General features: G+C 39.6%; 1 protein-coding gene across 4 annotated transcripts in view; it reads left to right on the top strand.

The window, feature by feature from the left end:
• The window catches only part of LOC123757294 (leukocyte elastase inhibitor), a 91370-nt gene that overhangs the window by 34544 nt on the left and 41465 nt on the right, over window positions 1-15361 (top strand). For 2 of the 4 annotated variants that reach the window (XM_069323880.1, XM_069323878.1), the window contains exons 2-5: window positions 2534-2857; window positions 3500-3638; window positions 7636-7879; window positions 14848-15092. In XM_069323880.1, the coding sequence (XP_069179981.1) occupies window positions 2535-2857; window positions 3500-3638; window positions 7636-7879; window positions 14848-15092 (951 nt within the window). In that variant the 5' untranslated portion in view covers window position 2534. Of the gene's footprint in view, window positions 1-2518; window positions 2858-3499; window positions 3639-7635; window positions 7880-14847; window positions 15093-15361 lie in introns of all 4 variants that reach the window. The other 2 variants (XM_069323879.1, XM_069323881.1) reach the window with 1 other exon arrangement.

Genomic DNA, 15361 nt, shown 5'->3' with positions numbered 1-15361 from the left:
TGAGTAGCAACATTTGCAAATTTGCCGATGATACGAAAATCGGTAGGGAAATTAATTCGGAGGAGGACTCACTATCACTTCAAGTTGATCTAGATAGGGTTTTGAAATGGTCAAAGGATTGGCAGATGCAGTTTAATGCTGATAAATGTAAAGTTCTGAGGTTAGGTAATGATGATAGAGTTACAAGATACGAGCTAGATGGTGTTGTGATTGCGAAGTCGGATTGCGAAAGGGATCTGGGAGTTATGATTAGTAAGAATTTAAAACAAAAGGATCAATGCATAAATGTTCGTAATAAGGCAAATCGGACACTTGGATTTATTAATCGCAGCGTTAGTAACAAGACACCTGGTGTGGTTCTCAAGCTATATCTTGCTCTAGTTAGGCCCCATTTAGATTATGCAGTTCAGTTTTGGTCGCCATATTATAGAATGGATATAAATTCACTTGAACGTGTCCAGCGTAGGATGACTAAGTTAATTCCCCAAATTAGAAATCTTTCATATGAAGAAAGATTAACAAAGCTTAAGTTGCATTCACTGGAAAGGCGAAGAGTTAGGGGTGACATGATAGAGGTTTACAAGTGGATGAATGGACATAACCGGGGGGATATTAATAGGGTATTAAAAGTATCAACACAGGACAGAACACGAAACAATGGATATAAATTGGATAAGTTTAGATTTAGGAAAGACTTGGGTAAATACTGGTTCAGTAACAGGGTTGTTGATTTGTGGAACCAATTGCCGCGTAACATTGTGGAGGTGGGGTCCCTCGATTGTTTCAAGCACGGGTTGGACAAGTATATGAGTGGGATTGGGTGGTTATAGAATAGGAGCTGCCTCGTATGGGCCAATAGGCCTTCTGCAGTTACCTTTGTTCTTATGTTCTTATGTTCTTATATATATATATATATATATATATATATATATATATATATATATATATATATATATATATATATATATATGTCGTACCTAATAGTTAGAACGCACTTCTCTGCCTACTATGCAAGGCCCGATTTGCCTAATATTCTAAGTTTTCATGAATAAATGTTTTTTTCGACTACCTAACCTAACCTAACCTAACTTTTTCGGCTACCTAACCTAACCTAGCCTATAGAGATAGGTTAGGTTAGGTTACGTAGGGTTGGTTAGGTTCGGTCATATATCTACGTTAATTTTAACTCCAATAAAAAAATTGACCTCATACATAATGAAATGGGTAGCTTTATCATTTCATAAAAAAAAATTAGAGAAAATATAATAATTCGTGAAAACTTGGCTTATTAGGCAAATCGTTCCTTGCATAGTAGGCTGAGAAGTGCACTCTGGTGCCTAATAAGCCAAGTTTTCATGAATTAATGTATTTTCGACTACCTAACCTAACCTAACTTATAAAGATAGGTTAGGTTAGGTAGGGTTGGTTAGAATCGGTCATATATCTACGTTATTTTTAACTCAAATTTGAAAAAAATTATCTCATACACAATGAAATGGATAGCTTTATAATTTCATAAGAAAAAAAATGAAAAATATTTAAAACAGGAAAACTTGGCTTATTAGGCAAATCGAGCCTTGCATAGTAGGCCAAGAAGTGCGTTCTGGCTACTAGGTACGACATATGTATATATATATATATATATATATATATATATATATATATATATATATATATATATATATATATATATATATATATATATATATGCGAACAAGCCTGAATGGTCCCCAGGACAATATGCAACTGAAAACTCACACCCCAGAAGTGGCTCGAACCCATACTCCCAGGAGCAACGCAACTGGTATGTACAAGACGCCTTAATCCACTTGACCATCACGACCGGACTAATGAGGTGATAGCTGAGGCTATTTGAACCACCCCACCGCCGGCACTCGGATAGTAATCTTGGGCATAGCATTTTACCAAATCACCTCATTCTTTGGGGCACACGTGAGGAACACAAATGCGAACAAGCCTGAATGGTCCCCAGGACAATATGCAACTGAAAACTCACACCCCAGAAGTGACTCGAACCCATACTCCCAGGAGCAACGCAACTGGTATGTACAAGACGCCTTAATCCACTTGACCATCACGACCGGACTAATGAGGTGATAGCCGAGGCTATTTGAACCACCCCACCGCCGGCACTCGGATAGTAATCTTGGGCATAGCATTTTACCAAATCACCTCATTCTTATATATATATATATATATATATATATATATATATATATATATATATATATATATATATATATATATATATATATAGATGGGGGAGCAGATTTTCTTTACAGCACATGTCCTTAAACATGACAGCATTGTGACTATTATTAATTTTCTTTGAGATATTTTAAATTCTACGCATATCTTATATCATCAATATTGTGAAGAAATACTAGATCACTTAATCTTTCCATGTTTATTGTTCGACGATTTTTTGAACGATTTTTTTAGCAGGATAATTATACCAATATTGATAATGATTCAGAACAAATTAACTCTGCTTTAGTGCACTTGTCCACAGAATGAGGCAAGTGTGGCGTGGAGCGGTGCTGGTGGTGACGCTGGTGAGTGTGGCCCGGCCTCAATGTGTCTCAGACAACGACCACCTACCCCTGCCCCCAACCCCTGACCTGGAAAACATCACTCCCTTCAGCCTGGACCTCTTCAAGCAGTTCAACCCACCCAACACCCCGGGAAACTTCTTCTTCTCCCCTTACAGCATTTGGAACGCCCTCGTCCTGGCCTACTTTGGGTCTGGTGGCAGGACCCGCCAGCAGCTGCAGGAGACTCTGCATCTGCGTGACGCTGCACACACTCTGGCCACCTATAAGGCTCTCGACCGACTGTAAGTATACTCACATTTGAAAGCGGACGCCTGCCTTCATATATATATATATTTATATATATATATATATATATATATATATATATATATATATATATATATATATATATATATATATATATATATATATATATATATATATAATCTTTGGACAACACCCACCAGTGGGACTCGAACCCAGAAAGCACAACTACCTTCCAGTAGCTGCCATAACTAGTATGCTTTAACCCACTACACCATTTTGGGATGTATATATATCTCGAACTCTCTACGTCTTTGTAGGGTCTGATGGTGTAGTGGGTTAAAGCATACTAGTTTTGGCAGCTACTGGAAGGTAGTTGTGCTTTCTGGGTTCGAGTCCCACTGGTGGGTGTTGTCCAAAGATTATTAATCTTCACTTGTGGTTTATGCAAGTATAGGCTTATATATATATATATATATATATATATATATATATATATATATATATATATTATATATAAACATTTATATATATATATATATATATATATATATATATATATATATATATATATATATAAATGAACTTGAACATTTGTTTGTTTTTTGTTTGTTGTATAATATATATTCCTTATATATGTGTTTATATGAATTTATCATAAGTACGTGACGACCGTGCAGGTATGCGGAGAGACAAGCCAACACCAGCGAGTATGTGATAGACTTGGCCAACAAAGTGTATATGGACAATAACGTCACCCTCCGGGAGTGTGTCAAGGACGTCCTACCTAAAGAAGTGCAGATTATCGACTTCAGTCAGGTTGGATATGTTCTTAATTTGTACACGCAATAAGCTGCATGACCTGTGACCTCTTAGTGACCTCCTCGCTGCTAAAATACATACAGTAATCTACATGACAGACGGAGAATTGAGGACTAGAACCGGACATGGAGTCCTGTGCAACATATGTTGCACTGCATGTTGCACAACTTTAGTCTATGTTGCATGATAATGATAATGAGGACATTGATGATGATGGAAAGGGGAGAATGATAACTGTTGGAAAGTGTTGAAATTTAAAAAAAAAATGTCAATAGGATTGTTTAGTGAAAGTATAATTTTTTCGTAGATTGTACAGCGGGTATGAGGTTCCATTTTTAGAGGGGGAAGTGTACAGCGGCTAGCAGGTTCCATTTTGAGGTAAGAGATAGGTGAGTGCATAGACGAACCAAAGTATGAAGATGTAAGATTAGAATATTTAGGTAGAGAGTGTGTATGAAGAGAGAATAATATTAAAATAGAGGAATAAAAGACAGATAGAGAAATAAATGACTAGGGATTGTACTAGTACTAGTAGTAGAACAGTTAAAGACAGAAGAAAAAGTTAGCTTACTTGTATAGAAACTGGATAAGTACCTCACAGTACGGCGTGACACCCTCCCTTCTTCAGGTGGGCTCCTGAAGAAAACACAACTATGCCCTCCTTACACACCATCGCCTTCTCATACCTGGTGTGGTAACCGTAATGACTACTCATGCCCTTGCACGTGTTAATATCTCTCTCACACCCCCGTCCCACCCAACCCCCACACCTCCCACCCCACCCTAAACACCTGGCAGCTCCCATCTCCTGTTTCCCCCTTGAAGCAAACAAAAAATATTATGCCTACGATCTACATTGTCGTCAGTTAATAATGGTGATCAATGCTTTACGGCCATCTTTTCGCCGCTTAACCAGTGTGTGCTGTTAGTGATTTATACATTATATATATGTGTGTAAATCATGAAAAATAAACACGTGATTAAAAATGAGATAGTGTCAGACTACGGAGGAAAATTGAAACAGGAATTTCCTTAAGAACTTTCGTATATTAATACATCTTCAGAAGGTGTGGTTTTACAGGTCGAGTACTGGACATAAATAGGCAGAAGAGAACCGGGCCCGGTTCTAAAAATATATATATAAATGCAACAATGATCACAAAAACACTGATCCAAGTATGCAGAATAACCACATGTGAAAAATATAAATGCTTAACGCGTTTTCGGCTAATTCGCCTTCATCAGAGCAAAGTAGAATGAAGATAAGATTGCTGATCAGACCTTTATATCCGCCTGGGCAGACACCTGACCACCAAAAATAAGTGGAGGAAAGGAATTATAAGAAAGAAGGTAACTGTAGATGGCCTATTGGCCCATATGAGGCAGCTCCTATTAATATCTCCAAGTGCCATACGTGTTAAATTATTGCTTTATTGATTATATATAGCAATAATTGCGATATTTATATAATATATATATATATATATATATATATATATATATATATATATATATATATATATATATATATATATATATATATATATATATGTCGTACCTAGTAGCCAGAACACACTTCTCGGCCTACTATGCAGGGCCTGATTTGCCTAATAGGCCGAGTGATTTTCTTTATTTTCAATAAATTGTTTCGAATTAGTTTATTTGAATTATTATTATTATATTATATTAAGAACATAAATCATTGACTTAATTGTGTTAGTTTAGGTTAGGTTAAGATAGGTTAGGTTAGGTTAGGTAGGGTTGGTTAGGTTCGGTCATATATCTACGTTAGTTTTAACTCAAATTTAAAAAAGTTAACTCATACATAATGAAATGGATAGCTTTATCATTTCATAAGAAAAAAATATTGAAAAATATATAAATTCAGGAAAACTTGGCTTATTAGGCAAATCGGGACTTACATAGTTGCCCGAGTACGACGTTCTGGCTACTAGGTACAACATATATATATATATATATATATATATATATATATATATGTCGTACCTAGTAGCCAGAACTCACTTCTCAGCCTACTATGCGAGGCCCGATTTGCCTAATAAGCCAAGTTTTACTTAATTAATATATTTTCTCTAATTTTTTTCTTATGAAATGATAAAGCTACCCATTTCATTATGTATGAGGTCAATTTTTTTTTATTGGAGTTAAAATTAACGTAGATATATGACCGAACCTAACCAACCCTACCTAACCTAACCTAACCTATCTGTATAGGTTAGGTTAGGTTAGGTAGCCGAAAACGTTAAGTTAGGTTAGGTTAGGTAGGTTAGGTTGTCGAAAAAACATTAATTCATGAAAACTAGGCTTATTAGGCAAATCAGGCCTTGCATAGTAGGCTGAGAAGTGAGTTCTGGCTACTAGGTACGACATATATATATATATATATATATATATATATATATATATATATATATATATATATATATATATATATATATATGATAGATGTTCCCTTCGGGAATCTTAATTTTAAGATGAATAGGAAAACCAGGGATATACTGAACATCTTGTTTCAGATTCTTTACTTTAAAATGCATAACGTTTCGAATACTTCTCGTATTCATCATCAGATCTAAAAGAAAAAACAGAAATCACAATCAAATAGCTGGTAAACAAAGAACTCATACTGAATATAATTGCCTATCAAAGAAAGGGAAATGCTTAAAAAACAAAACACTTAAGCGCACTGAAAGTGATCAATACAAATAAAACTTATTAACTGTCACATATATTAAAGCTAATTTAAAAATCCATTAAACTACAAGATAAAATTTATAACTACTAAAACAATCCATTCTATTAAACTTACGTGAAGTGATCAGAAGTGAAACTTGATACCTAACACATAGATACTAAACAATATAACAAATATTTATATAATGACTACAAATCTACGAAAAATGTATGTAAAATACAAACAAAATAAACGACAATTATAAAGTACTAACCAAAATCTTATAAAAAACTCAAATATTAAATAAAATTAAATACCAAAAAATGTATTATATATCATAAATAAAAGATTATATTAATGTACAATGTCAAGACTTGAAATAAGTAAGAAAGGGCAAAGACATGGTAAACTAAACAAAATTATAATAAAATTAAACTACCAAAATGAATTATAAATCAAATTACAGGGCCTACTATACAGTGTACAATTGAACAGCTGAAAGGTTGCTATTTAACAGAGGCCGCAGCTCCTTTATATATAAGGATTCCATTACTCTCAAATCTGACTGGCCATTCATACAAGTGTCCAGAATTTTAAAATCAGATTCCAGCAGAGAATGATTAAACTCATAACAATGGTTTCTAATCTCCGAAAATGCTGGTTTAGACAATGGTAATCCAGTCCTAAAAGATAATCCCCGGTGCTCAAGTATCCTAATCTTAAAGTTCCGAATGGAACTCCCGATATATCCAGCATTACAGCTGTAATGCTGGATATTTGCCGATTTCCCAATTAAGCCAAGTTTTCCTGAATTAATATTTTTTCTCAAATTTTTTCTTATGAAATGATAAAGCTACCCATTTCATTATGTATGAGGTCAATTTTTTTATTGGAGTTAAAATTAACGTAGATATATGACCGAACCTAACCAACTCTACCTAACCTAACCTAACCTATCTTTATAGGTTAGGTTAGGTAGCCGAAAAAGTTAGGTTAGGTTAGGTTAGGTAGTCGAAAAACAATTAATTCATGACAGACAGGACTACCAGTGTTGTTCTGTAACATCAACTACTGTCCACAGAGGTAGTGCAACTAGGACTACCATTCTTGTACCGTAGCATTATCTACTGTCCAACACTTTTCATACAAAATTGAAGAACCTGCATTTTGGTAATTTCTTTAATATTTTGTGTTCAAAAAGTTATTTTTCTACTTGCCAATTAGTCCAAATTATCTCTCATTTGTCTGAGATAAACTTTACCTTCCTGTGTGTAGTCAACTGCGAGCTTATGTTGACAGGCGGCTGCATCAGCTGAAACAATCAACCAGTTCGTTAGCAAGACAACGCGGGGCAAGATCCCAGTCCTGGTGACCGCCGCCGACGTCAGAGATGTGCCGATGGTGCTGGTGAACGCTGCCTACTTCAAGGGCCTTTGGCTGACCGCCTTCAAGAAACAAGATACATTAAAAAGAAAGTTTTTCACCACCCCGGACCAGCACACTCTCGTTGACATGATGACGCAAACTGCTAATTTCAGAATCGGTGAGTAAACTGCTGCGTCTTTAACTAAAATGTTAAAAGATTAAAAACTATGTAATAATTTGTTTCGGTTTATAAGTCGATGTCCACTGCCTTAGTGGACATTATAATGTATGTATGTGTGTGTGTACTCACCTATTTGAGCCTGCAGAAACGAGCATTGGCTCTTGGATCACGCCTTTCTAGCCTTCGGTTGTTTACAGCAATGACTCTTGTCCTACTTCTCTAGCATACCTAGTTTTAAAGCTATGAATAGTGTTTGCTTCCACAATGTGCTCCTTTAGTTCATTCCATTTCCCTCACTACTCTCACGGTAAAAGAAAACTTTCTAAGATCTCTATAACTCATCTGAGTTTCCAGCTTCCACCCTTGTCCCCTTGTTCTGTTGGTATTCCGTGTGAACAGTTCGTCTGTTTCCACTCTGTCAACCCCCTAAGTATTTTGTATACTGTTATCATATATCCCCGCTCCCTTTTTCTTCTAATGTCGTCCGGTTCAGTTCGGTTTAGCAAAGACAAATCCTAAAGATTTTTTTTTTCAGTTATATGGAACAAAGATTAGGGAAACGATAGGTACATTTAAAACTGAGACAGGTCATATAACTGATAATGACGAAGAGATGAGTAGTATTTTTAATAAATATTTTATCTCTGTATTTACAAAGGGGGAACTTAACATTATGCCTTCAGCTAAACAAGTCTATGTGGATAGGGAAGAGAATAGGTTGACTAGTTTAGCAGTTTGAGTTGCCAGAGAGGATGTTATTAAACAAAGAGTGAAACTCAAGCAAAACAAGTTCCCAGTGCCAGACGAAGTGTTTGTCAGGGTGCATAAAGAATGCAAAGAGGAGCTTTGCGGCCGGCCATTGTGTACCATATTTAACAAATCATTAGTCAGGCAGAGTGGCAGTGTCGTGAAAGGTTGCTAATGCGGTATCAATTTAAAAAAAAAAGGAGACAGATCACTTGTGCCAAACTATCGGCCAATTAGCCGTACGTCTATTTTGGGAAAGTTACTTGAATCGATAATTGCAAAAACATAAAACAAGAAAACATAAATTAATAAATGATTCACAACTTGGTTTTACAAATGGCCGTTAATTTAAAAAAAAAATTGCTATCATTTTATTCCAGCATAGTTGAGGCAGTTGATAGTAATAAATAATAAATAAATAAATTTTTATTCAGGAAAAGTACATACATAGTTGATTTACAAACATAATGTTAGATTTATAGATAGAACTAGTACATACAATACCTAAAGCCACTAATACTCATAGCGTTTCGGGCAGAGTGAAGGGAAAAGAAAAACGCTTAGACTAAATCTTAATAGTAATTGGGATTAGGGATAAATTGTGTTGAAAAAAGGAATACAAAATAAAAAAGGTGGAACATGGCCGAATTAAGCAATTGTACAAGTTGGAGAACAAACAGCATTGTTTAACAAAAGCAAGACATGGGTTGACATTTAGGGGGTAAGGTAGGTTACATGGAGTTAATTAAGTAGCACTTGGTTTTTCTCTTAAACTGGTTGGGAGAGGTACAGCCTTTGACATGATTTGGGAGGTCATTCCACATTCTGGGTCCCTTGATTTGTAGAGCATTTCTAGTTTGATTAAGGCGCACTCTTGGAATATCAAATAGGTATTTGTTTCTGGTGTGATGCCCATGAGTTCTGTTACAACCTTCTAGGAAACTTCTAAGGTCAGGATTGACATTGCAGTTCAGAGTTTTAAATATATAGAGTACGCATGAGAGGATGTGCAGTGACTTAATATCTAACATATTCAGAGATTTGAGTAAGGGTACCGAGTGCTGTCTGGGGCCAAAGTTAGATATTGTTCTAATAGCAGCTTTGTGTTGAATAATTAGAGGACGTAAATGATTTTGTGTAGTAGAAGAACTGCAAGCACAAGTACCATAATTGAGATAAGGATAGATGAGAGAGTAATAGAGCGTCACCAGGGCAGTGACATGATATCTGATCTTAGAAAGAATGCCAACAGTTTTAGAAACTTTTTTTGAGATATTTAGAATGTGTACACATTAGTCAACCTATTCTCTTTCCCACCCACATAGTGGTAAAGGTTGTGATGTGGTGTACCTTGACTTTAGCAAAGATTTTGATGCAGTGCCACATGAAAGTCTTATAAAAAAGATAGAGGCTCATGGTATTGGGGGTGATATATTAAGTTGGATTAGGGCATGGCTATACCAAAGGAAACAAAGAGTTAGACAAACAAACTGAGACAAACTTGTCTGCTCCCTCCTTGCACTTCTGCCTGATGTAGCCCATCATGTCTTGGGCAGTCTTTCCTCTGAGCTTTGTTTCCCACGTTATATCAGTTAGGAATTTCCTAATCTGCTCATAGAAATTCCTTTTCGGAATTCCGGCCTCTTGTTTTCTGGTCACCTCCTTGAACACATTAACCGTTCTTCGACCAGATACTCAAACGTCAGTACACTGTGATCGCTCATTCCTACTGCGGTCTCTAAACCGATTTCCCTTATGTCGGAGTCGTTCAGAGTGAACACTAGGTCGAGTCTCGCTGGTTCATCGTTGCCTCTCATTCTTGTGGGTCCCCTGACATGCTGGCTTAAAACATTTCTTGTCGCAACGTCCAATAGTTTAGTTCTTCTTGTTTATTTCCCTCCATGAGGTTTCCTTGCTCTCCAAGTCTATCTTTCCGTGATTGAATTCTCCCTATGAAGAGCAGATGGGATCGATTTCTACAGGCAGCAGAGGCTTCCCTCTCAATTACAGTGTTAACTGCCATGTTATGTCTGTCATGTTTGTGTGTGTGTGTGTATGTGTATTCACCTAGTTGTGCTTATCGGCGGGGGGGGGGGGGGTTAAGCTCTGCTCTTTTTCTGCCCGCGTCTCAATTGTCAGTCAATCGACTGTTCCGCCCCTCCCCCCCCACACGCACCCCCAGGAAGCAGCCCGTATCAGCTATTTAACTCCCAGGTACCTATTTACTGCTAGGTAACAGGTGCATAGGTGCATCAGGGTGAAAGAAACTCTGCCAAGTTGTTTCTGACATCACAGGGGATAGAGCCCGGACATTAGAATTACAAGTCCAGAGCGCTGTCCACTCAGCTATCAGGGCCCCAACTATAGGACAACTATGTGTGTGTTTGTGTGTGTGTATATGCGTGTGAGTGTGTGTACTCACCTAGTTGTCACCTAGTTGTATTCACCTAGTTGTCAAATAATTGTACTCACCTAATTTTGTTTGAAGGGGATGAGCTTTGCCTCTTGGCCACACGTTTCAACCGTCAATCTTCTGGTGTACAGATTCCTGAGCTTCTCGAGCTTCATCATATCTACATATGAAATTGTGAATGGAGTTAGCATCCACCACATCACTTCCTAGTGAATTCCATTTACTAACTACTCTGACGCTGAAAAAGTTCTTTCTAATGTCTCTGTAGGTCATTTGGGTGCGGACACAAGGGGACACAGCTACCACATGCGTCTCCATGTGGGTGTACCACCAGTGTTAAATAATCCATCCATGCCTACCCTAATAATACATCCTCTTCATCCTGTGTGTCTGTGTTGGTGGATGGATGAATTGATGCACCACACACACCGTCACCCTGATGGGACACATGAGGGAGTTGATACACCACACCAGTCACCTGATGAGACACATGAGGGTGTTGATACACCACACACACCGTCACCTGATGAGACACATGAGGGAGTTGATACACCACACACACCGTCACCCTGATGAGACACATGAGAGAGTTGATACACCACACACACCGTTACCTGATGAGACACATGAGTTGATACACCACACACACCGTCACCCTGATGAGACACATGAGAGAGTTGATACACCACACACACCGTTACCTGATGAGACACATGAGGGAGTTGATACACCACACCAGTCACCTGATGAGACACATGAGGGAGTTGATACACCACACACACCGTCACCTGATGAGACACATGAGGGAGTTGATACACCACACCAGTCACCTGATGAGACACATGAGGGAGTTGATACACCACACCAGTCACCTGATGAGACACATGAGGGAGTTGATACACCACTCACACCGTCACCTGATGAGACACATGAGGGAGTTGATACACCACACACACCGTCACCCTGATGAGACACATGAGGGTGTTGATACACCACACCAGTCACCTGATGAGACACATGAGGGAGTTGATACACCACACACCGTCACCCTGATGGGACACATGAGTGTGTTGATACACCACACCAGTCACATGATGAGACACATGAGGGAGTTGATACACCACACACACCAGTCATTTGATGAGGCATATGAGGGAGTTGATACAAGAAACACACCAGTTACCTGATGAGACATATGAGGGAGTTGATACAAGAAACACACCAGTTACCTGATGAGACATATGAGGGAGTTGATACAAGAAACACACCAGTTACCTGATGAGACATATGAGGGAGTTGATACACCACACACACCAGTCACCTGATAAGACGCATGAGGGAGTTAGTTCGCCACACACTCCAGTCACCTGATGAGACACATGATGGAGTGGATACACAACACACCAGTCACCTGGTGAGACACATGATGGAGTGGATACACAACACACCAGTCACCTGGTGAGACACATGAGGGAGTTGATACACCAAAAACACACACACCAGTCAGCAGATGAGACACATGAAGGAGTTGATACACTACAGACACCAGTCACCTGATGAGACACAGGAGGGAGTTGGTACACCACACACACCAATCACCTTATGAGACACATGAGGGTGTGGATACACCACACACACCAATTACCTGATTAGACACATGAGGGTGTGGATACCCCACACACACCAGTCACCTAATGAGACACATGAGGGATTGGATACCCAACACACTCCAGACACCTGATGAGACACATGAGTGAGTTGATACACCACACACACCAGTCACCTGACGAGACGCAGGAGGGAGTTGATACACCACACACACCAGTCACCTGACGAGACGCAGGAGGGAGTTGATACACCACACACACCAGTCACCTGACGAGACGCAGGAGGGAGTTGATACACCACACACACCAGTCACCTGACGAGACGCAGGAGGGAGTTGATACACCACACACAATAGTCACCTGACGAGACGCAGGAGGGAGTTGATACACCACACACACCAGTAACCTGACGAGACGCAGGAGGGAGTGGATACCCAACACACCAGTCTCCTGATTACACACATGTGAGGGAGTTGATACACCAACCCACATCAGTGACCTGATGAGACACGTGAGGGATACCTGCTTGATGGGGTTCTGGGAGTTCTTCTACTCCCCAAGCCCTGGCCGGACTTGTGAGAGTTTGGTCCACCAGGCTGTTGCTTGGAGGGAGTTGATACATCACACACACCAGTCACCTGATGAGACACATGAGGGAGTTGATATACCACACACACACCAGTCACCTGATGAGACACATGAGGGAGTTGATACACCACACACACACCAGTCACCTGATGAGACACATGAGGGAGTTGATACACCACACACACACCAGTCATCTGATGAGACACATGAGGGAGTTGATACACCACACACACACCAGTCACCTGATGAGACACATGAGGGAGTTGATACACCACACATACACCAGTCACCTGATGAGACACATGAGGGAGTTCATACACAACACAAACAAGTCACTTGATGAGACTCATGAGGGACTTGATACACCACATTCATCAATCACCTGATGAGACACATGAGGGAGATGATACACAACACACACCAGTCACCTAATGAGACACATGAGGGAGTTGATACACCACTCACACAAGTCACCTGATGAGAAACATGAGGGAGTTGTACACAACACACACCAATCACCTGATGAGACACATGAGGGAGTTGATACACAACACACACCAGTCACCTGGTGAGACACATGAAGGAGTTGATACACAACACACACCAGTCACCTGATGAGACACATGAGGGAGTTGATACACAACACACACCAGTCACCTGATGAGACACATGAAGGAGTTGATACACAACACTCACCAGTCACCTGATGAGACACATGAAGGAGTTGATACACAACACACACCAGTCACCTGATGAGACACATGAAGGAGTTGATACACAACACACACCAGTCACCTGATGAGACACATGAAGGAGTTGATACACAACACACACCAGTCACCTGGTGAGACACATGAAGGAGTTGATACACAACACACACCAGTCACCTGATGAGACAGATGAAGGAGTTGATACACAACACACACCAGTCACCTGATGAGACACATAAAGGAGTTGATACACAACACACACCAGTCACCTGGTGAGACACATGAGGGAACTCACTTTAAACCAAAAGACTCCTCGTCATCTTCCAACTTTAGAGGGCAAGAAAATGAATGATATATACTTATATCCGTTGCAACCTACCTATATGTGCTCTACTAAATATATATCAGTTAAAGCCAAGGGTCAATATAGGTGTGTGTGGAATTACTTTGACACTGAATGAGTTGGATCTTATGAGGGATTGACGATTCATTATATCTATAACATGACGCTTCTCGTCTATTTCCATTTACACCCATCGTTTGTCTTTTTCCAGATTTTTGTGAGATCTCTTGTCTCATGTAATCTTTTTGAAAAATTGAGTTAGCTGATAACAAAATTCTTCTGCAGGTTTCTGATAGTCTTTTATCGCATCTATTTCCCTCTGTTTTTTTCTTGTCTCTCATCTGCAATTCTTACCATGCCAACCAGTATTTATTTTGCACACTTGGTACCCCGTCTTAGTGTGTGAAGATCTGAAAGCTGTTCTGTATATGACAGACCTCCCTGTTATTTAATGTTAGACAGTTACTTTGTTATCTAACCATTTGCGAAGATAATGCCAGCGTGATGCTAGCACGATGTGGCGGACAGTCTGAACACCAGTTGTTTGTTTGACGCAGGTGACTCGAGTCAGCTGGGAGCGACGGTGCTGGAGATGCCGTACAAGGGGAAGGCGGCGTCCATGTTGGTGTTCCTGCCTCACACCACGGCCAGCGACGACGCCACAACGCCCCTGGACGCCATGTTGCGACGCCTCTCACACAACACCTTCACGGATGCTCTCACCAAACTCAGAACACAGAAAGTCATCCTTAAACTTCCAAAGTTCAAGTTCGAGCAAACAATCAATGATGAACTGAAGCTGGTGAGTGAAATGTCTGTTAAAGTTGAATTAGTTTCTTGATACCATCTTAAGCTGACGACACCAGGGGAGTCGTCACCTAAAGCTGACAACACCAGGGGAGTCGTCACCTTAAGCTGACGACACCAGGGAAGTCGTCACCTTAAGCTGACAACACCAGGGGAGTCGTCACCTTAAGCTGACAACACCAGGGGAGTCGTCACCTTAAGCTGACAACACCAGGGGAGTCGTCACCTTAAGCTGACGACACCAGGGGAGTCGTCACCTTAAGC

The sequence above is a fragment of the Procambarus clarkii genome, chromosome 13 (assembly GCF_040958095.1).
Source record: "Procambarus clarkii isolate CNS0578487 chromosome 13, FALCON_Pclarkii_2.0, whole genome shotgun sequence".
Classification (NCBI taxonomy): domain Eukaryota; kingdom Metazoa; phylum Arthropoda; class Malacostraca; order Decapoda; family Cambaridae; genus Procambarus; species Procambarus clarkii.
Note: the sequence above shows the minus strand (reverse complement) of the source record. Positions and strands in the feature narration are given on the sequence as shown.